The following is a 7500-nucleotide window of genomic DNA, read 5'->3' on the forward strand; positions in this document are numbered from 1 at the left end:
TTGCGTCTTCAACTAAACAGTGCGTTTTGTAATGTAACTACACATTACATGTAACACACGAAGTAAGTAAGTTAAAAATCATTCGACTAGAAACTGTAGCTATCACACAAAGAATGTATAGTATACTAAAAGCAGCCCTAAATAGTCTCACTACATTTTGTTACGTGTTCAAAGTAAACACGGTCTCTATCTCTATCTTTGACGATAATAGTGTTAGCTTTCTATCCCAAATGTAGTTTGGCCTGCTAGCCTACACAGCACAGGACTATACAACGACTAAAACTATCACACAACATACTCACAGTCAAGATAACCGAGTTGGTTGGCAATGCTACGCCACACATTGTCTTTCAAATCGTTGTCCTTGTAGTATGTGATTGGCTGAAGCATATTCTGTCGCCGCAAAAAAGTAAAAAAAAATCGACATCGAAGCGAAAAAAATAAAAGTCGTTTTTTCGCCGCAGCACATTCGCGTTCGGTGTGGAAGCACTCATTACACAAACAGCTGATCAAAAAATAAAACCATCGCGCGAATTATTCGTGCCTCAAAATCGCGTCCAGTGTGAAAGGGCCTTAAGTTAGAAAGAGAAAGAAATAAAGATAAATTAGTTAGAAAGAAAGAAAGATAGATTAGTTAGAAAGAAAGATTAGTTGAAAGAAAGAAATATTAGAAAGAAAGAAAGAAAGAAAGAAAGAAAGATTAGTTAGAAAGAAATATTAGTTAGAAAGAAAGAAAGAAAGAAAGAAAGAAAGAAAGAAAGAGATTAGTTTGAAAGAAAGAGAAAGAAAGAATAGTTTGAAAGAAAGAAAGATTAGTTAGAAAGAAAGAAAGAAAGAAAGAAAGAAAGAAAGAAAAAAGAAAGAAAGATAGATTAGCTAGAAAGAAAGATAGATTAGTTAAAAAGAAAGGAAGATAGATTAGCTAGAAAGAAAGATAGATTAGTTAAAAAGAAAGGAAGATAGATTAGCTAGATAGCTAGATAGCTAGATAGATAGATAGATAGATAGATAGATAGATAGATAGATAGATAGATAACCGTAAGTCCGATCAGTTAGAAAAGATATATATTACACCGAGTCAGAACAGTTTGAAGGTCTGAGCCGAGTTTGAAGTATGTAGAGTTAAAGCTCTAGGAGGAGTTAGAATTGAAAATTTGGGTCAGAAGAATAATAATAATAAGTTTAAATAGGATTTCAGTAAATTGGCTTTCTCAAGCCAACTTAATTATTATATTGTTTAGGTGCAGCTTGTTGATGCATATATGTCAGTAAACTGTAGTTTAATAAGCTTATATCCTGTGTTTGTTTGTTTGTTTTTTTCTTTCTAAGACCACACTAATGATGTCATTCACGGTGTCTACACCCTTTGCTGTAAATGAGCGTCTGGTTGTCAATGCATCAGTCACAAGGTCAGAAACTATAACTGATGCTTAAAGGTGAAATGTGTTCTTTCTACACTGGGCTGTGTGTTGTTTCTTGTACAACAAATGTACTGAACAAAATTATAAACGCTACACTTTTGTTTTTGCCCCCATTTTTCATGAGCTGAACTCAAAAATCTAAGACTTTTTCTATGTACACAAAAGGCCTATTTTTCTCAAATATTGTTCACAAATCTATCTAAATCTGGGTTAGTGAGCACTTCTCCTTTGCCGAGATAATCCATCCACCTCACAGGTGTGGCAAATCAAGATGCTGATTAGACAGCATGATTATTGCACAGGTGTGCCTTAGGCTGGCCAATATAAAAGGCCACTCTAAAATGTGCAGTTTTATCACACAGCACAATGCCACAGATGTCACAAGTTGTGAGGGAGCGTGCAATTGGCATGCTGACTGCAGTAATGTCCACCAGAGCGGTTGCCCGTGAATTGAATGTTCTACCATTAGCCGTCTCCACCACACAACACCAGCAGGACCTCCACATCCAGCATCTTCACCTCCAAAATCATCTTAGACCAGCCACCTGGACAGCTGCTGCAACAATCGGTTTGCATAACCAAAGAATTTCTGCACAAACTGTCAGAAACTGTCTCAGGGAAGCTCACCTGACTGCAGTTCGTCATCGTAACCGACTTGAGTGGGCAAATGCTCACATTCGATGGCGTCTGGCACTTTATTATTATTATTATTACCTTTATTTAACCAGAAAGAACTCATTGAGATTAAAAATCTCTTTTCCAAGAGCATCCTGGCCAAGACGCTTTGGAGAGTGTTCTCTTCATGGATGAATCCTGGTTTTCACTGTACAGGGAAGATGGCAGACAGCGTGTATGGCGCCATGTGGGTGAGCAGTTTGATGTCAACGTTGTGGATTGAGTGGCCCATGGTGGTGGTGGGATTATGGTATGGACAACGAACACAGGTGCATTTTATTGATGGCATTTTGAATGCACAGAGATACCGTGACGAGATCCTGAGGCCCATTGTTGTTCCATTCATCAACGACCATCACCTCATGTTGCAGCATGATAATGCATGGCCCCATGTTGCAAGGATCTGTACACAATTCCTGGAAGCTGAAAACATCCCAGTTCTTGCATGGCCAGCATACTCACCGGACATGTCACCCATTGAGCATGTTTGGGATGCTCTGGATCGTCGTATACGACAGCGTGTTCCAGCTCCTGCCAATATCCAACAACTTCGCACAGCCATTGAAGAGGAGTGAACCAACATTCCAAAGGCCACAATCAACAACCTGATCAACTCTATGCGAAGGAGATGTGTTGCACTGCGTGAGGCAAATGGTGGTTACACCAGATACTGACTGGTTTTCGGACCCCATCCAATCCATTATAATTTTGTTCAGTGTGTATATATTGTCGCTGTAGTGGACATTCACTGTTACCAGCCCTGAATTTCGGTCCTGGATTGCGGGTATGCATATAATTTTACTCATTGCCGCAGGTTTTGCACTCCCACCCAAAGCGCTCACACATAAAACCAACTCTCAAAAAGCTTGCGGGTATCAAAAAAAATCTATATTTTTCGCAACTTAAACGCAACAAGCTGACATAAGCCGTGTATTTGGTAATACACAAAATATTATGTGAAAATGGCCATCTTGGTGCATATTCATATAAACACAGTCGGTTATGTAAGTGAACCTAAACAATTGAGAAAGAAAGTGTATGTGTAACACTATAAAAATACAGAGGTGTATATAATAAATGTTGTGAAATAATTGCCTAATATTAATTCTACCTTGGTGCTGCAAGGATATTGCAAAATGCCAAGATAACCGACCTCATCAGAGCTGCCTGCCTACCTCAGCACAGTCTAACAGTGCTCGTCAATGTCAAAATATTTGAGATAACCAATCAAATCAAAGTAGGCCAGGTTTATGTTCACAGGCGTTGACTGCCGCTGAGTGCAAATTTCACAGCGTGATGCTTCAGTTAACGGTTATGCAAGATGTAAGTAGCTAAACAACTCAACATTTGGGGGCGGTTTCCCGAACAGAGATTAAGCCTAATCCTAGACTAAAATTGCCCTTTAAACCAGATTAACAGAAATCTGCTTTCTCGGTCAAGGCTTTAAATAGTCCTAGATTTAGTTTAGTCCAGAGTTTAATAAGCTGATTTCCTGGAGGAAGACTAGAGTTCTCTTACGAGAGGTTCTCTCGTACTGCGTAAGTCTTACGCAATGGGGAAATCTCTTTTCCGCGAGATATTGAAGCCAAAAATGATCCTTAATTTTGGAATAATGTAAAACGCGTTGTGGCAGCACGCAGACATAGGCGAAACAGCTCGCACGCCTATTGGCTGCTCTGCGGCAACTGCAGCAGCCTATCGAAAGGCCCCGTCGTGACGTCAGCTCCAATGGGGGCGCTTCGCGCCCACTGCGTCACGTCCCGCCGAAACGGGCGTGGCCTTGGTCTATAAACATAGCTCGAGAGGCTGGTATAGCTGATTTTTCATCTCTTCAGCGGAGGATCGCTGGAGCCTGAGAGAAGAGGCCGCACCGTCAGAAAAAGCCTTTTCAGCGGGACGAGCCTTGCATCTGAAGCCGCTGGCCGTGCCGCCTTCAGCCGCCGTTCCTGCTGCGCTATCCGGCGTTATATCCTTTTCTCTGCTACTGTGTTGTGTGTGTGTTCGCCGCCACGACACACACTCTCATTGCACTAAAAGAGCCGGGTGTCTTTTTCAAGATGCCCCTTTCCTGCCTGGGTGAGGTTCACACAGCTCTCGCGAGCTACTGCCTATGGCGACTCTGAGGACTCGCCTGGCATCCTTTTCTGAGACTGCACCTCTGCCCGCCGCGGTACCGCGCCGTAAAAAGCGCCGTGCTCGGAACCTCCCCCAACCCGCGAAAGCTCGCCGGTTCGCCCGCCTGCTTCACCCGCTTCTCTTCCTGATGGACAGCGGCCGCCGCTGCCGCCGCTTTCCGTCGTGGATAACGACCAGGAAGCCGCGTCTGTGGGGGATGATACCTGCTCTCCCTCTGTTCGAGCCGCGCAAACTGTGCCGTTCACAAGAGGGGTCAGGAGCGGACGGTCCCAGGGCTAGTTTTTCTTTACGTTACAAGAAAGCTACCCCGCCCTTGCACATTTACGCATCACTCACCGGCGTAAGAAGAAGAGAGAGTTTTTAGTCCCGCCGAGGCCGGTCTAACCTCCATTTCTCACACATTTCTCAGTCCCCTCTTAAGTTCAGGCGACTGGAAATATCAATATTGCAGCTAACGAGCCTGTGATGATACACGCACGCCTGAAAACAAACGGCGAAGCAAAGCATGATGACGCTCTCTCTCTTCCCGCTCTCTCTCCCTTTGCTTGTGCCGCGCAATCTGCGCCGTTCGCAAGGGATGTCAGAAACGGACGGTCACTGGGCTAGTTTTCTTTACGTGCAAGAAAGCTACCCCACCCCTCGTGCCCATTTGCGTGCGTCGCCGGCGAAAGGAGAAAGAGAGTGTTTTTAGTCGCGCAGAGGCCAGACCAACCTCCTTTTTCTCACACATTTGTCAGTCCCCTCTGAAGTTCAGGCGACTGGAAATGTCAATATTGCAGTAAACGAGCCTTTTAATACATGCACGCCTGCAAACAAACGCCGTCACAAGACGTGTTGACGCTCTCTTATATGCTCGCGCTAACTGAAAGCTTATGTGTTTCCCCCTGTGGATCAGCGGCGGAATCTTAGGCTTTCACGCCAGAGACCTGTGTTCGAATCCCGGGTCTGCCGGCAGATAAAATTATGCCGTCAAGGTTTTCGCTCTGTCAAGTTCCCTTAAAAGGCGACTGCAGATGTGTATTTTGCAGCCAACGAGCGCGTTGTACTACCCGCCCGCCTGCACCCAAACACCGTTTCTAAAAACAAGGCCTCAAAGTCTTCCTAGCCCGCCTAGGAAAGCGACAGTGTTCAAGCCTCGCTGCGGCCAGACTTTCACCAAAACTTCCCGCTCGTTCAGTTCCAGAAAATGCGACTGCCCCAGTGTATTTTGCAGAGACAAGCCGGTACCACAGCCCATTTGCCTGCACAAACGCCGTTTTCACATCGGCCCAGAAAAATCTCATAAAGAGTGTATTTCTGGTATTCCGGCCACGGCCGATGGTGTTATGAGTGTAGTAAAATGCCCACGCCCAGTGCCCATTCCTACACACAAGCACAGCCCGCCACAATTCAGGGCTTGCACACATGAAATCGACTCATGTCGATTGTGCATTAAATGTAGTGCACACTGCATGTCTCACGGTTTCTGTAAAAACGAAACCAACGCACATACAGTCGGCTCAAGCCGACGGCGTTCTCAGTGTAGTAAATGTGCCCGCTGTCCCGCGCCCACATTCACTCACAGACATGACAAGCCCAGGGCTCACACAAATAAAATCGGCTCATGTCGATTGTGCATTAAATGTCCGGCCACGGCCGATGGTGTTATGAGTGTAGTAAAAATGCCCACTGCCCAGTGCTCATTCCTACACACAGACACAGCCCGCCCCACAGGGCTCACACACATAAAATCGACTCATGTCGATTGTGCATTAAATGTAGTGAATGTGCCCACGATCCAGTGCCCACAAACACTACACACTGCATGTCTTTCGGTTTCTGTAAAAACGAAACCAACACACATACAGTCAGCCCAGGCCGACGGTGTTTTCAGTGCAGTAAATGTGCCCGCTGTTCTGCGCCCACATTCACTCACAGACATGACAAACCCCACGGGGTTCCCCCGCTTGCTCTCTCTCAGCTATCCGCCCAAAGAGAGTCGAGCGCCCGCTGTGATCGCCGGTTCAAAATGCTCACAACCAGGAAAATCCTCTCGCAAATTCGCCAAGGGGACTGGTTTGTGTCAATAGATCTGAAGGACGCGTGTTTTCAAATACAAATAGCCTCACGTCACAGGCGATTTTTGAGATTCGCCTTCGAGGGTCAGGCATATCAATACACAGTCCTACCGTTTGGCCTGTCCCTAGCACCCCGTACATTCACGATGTGCATGGACGCGGCCCTCGCTCCCCTGAAACTTCGGGGAATGCGAGTTTTGAACTACTTGGACGATTGGCTGGTTCTAGCTCAGTCTCACTCAGAGCTCATAGAACACAGGACCATGTTACTCAAACATCTCGAGAACCTGGGTCTCAAAGTCAATTGGGCGAAGAGTTCACTGTCTCCCAGTCAGAGAATATCTTTTCTGGGCACAGAACTGGACTCGCTGTCTGTGACAGCTCAGCTATAGTCCCGCTCAGAAAGTTCCAAAAGATGCTGGGTCTCATGGCCTCAGCATCATCAGTACTTCAGTTGGGTCTGCTTCGCATGCGCCCACTGCAGTTCTGGTTAAAAGCGCGAGTGCCGCACCGAGCGTGGACCTCCTCTCTTTTTCGCCTCAAGGTCGATCAGAAATGCGTCTCAGCTCTGAAACCTTGGAAAGCGATCGACTGGTACCAGTCAGGTGTAAGCCTGGGGACTTCCTCGAGTGTGAAGGTGGTGTCTACGGACGCCTCCACCTCGGGATGGGGAGCGCTGCTCGAGGGCAGACCGTTCTTTGGCCAGTGGTCAAAACGGGAAAAGCTTCTACACATAAACTGCTTGGAGATGATAGCAGTCGACAACGTGCTGAGGCGCTTTTGTCCCCAGATAGCAGGGCACCACGTCTTGGCCCGTTCGGACAACATGTCAGTGGTGGCCTATATAAATCGCCAGGGAGGTATCAGGTCCCGAAACCTCTACAGGCTGACGGAACGCCTCCTGGTCTGGGTTCAGCACAACCTGCGCTCGCTGAGAGCAGCGCACCTCCTACCTCAGGTATTAGAGCGGATCAGGGAAAATGGATGCTCAGTGCTACTAGTAGCTCCGTTCTGGAAGAACCAGGCCTGGTTCCTAGTTCTGATGCAGCTGACAAGCACTGCCCCATGGCCGATATGGGCCATCAACGGGTACCCGCTAGCCTCCCGGAGGGAGTGTTATACACGATCACGCAGGCTAGAGCCCCTCTACGAGACGGCTCTATTCCTCAAAATGGTCTGTGTTCTCTAGCTGATGCACAGCCCGTGGCATA

General features: G+C 46.6%; 1 protein-coding gene across 2 annotated transcripts in view; it reads left to right on the top strand.

Annotated features, from left to right (window-relative positions):
- LOC307158333 (integrin alpha-X-like) overlaps positions 1–7500 on the top strand; it is a 267631-nt gene that overhangs the window by 213600 nt on the left and 46531 nt on the right. For both annotated transcript variants that reach the window (XM_079870811.1, XM_079870812.1), the window contains exon 22: positions 1330–1409. In XM_079870811.1, the coding sequence (XP_079726937.1) occupies positions 1330–1409 (80 nt within the window). The remainder of the gene's footprint in view (positions 1–1329; positions 1410–7500) is intronic.

This window comes from Squalius cephalus (assembly GCF_949319135.1).
Source record: "Squalius cephalus genome assembly, chromosome: 5".
Taxonomy (NCBI): Eukaryota; Metazoa; Chordata; class Actinopteri; order Cypriniformes; family Leuciscidae; genus Squalius; species Squalius cephalus.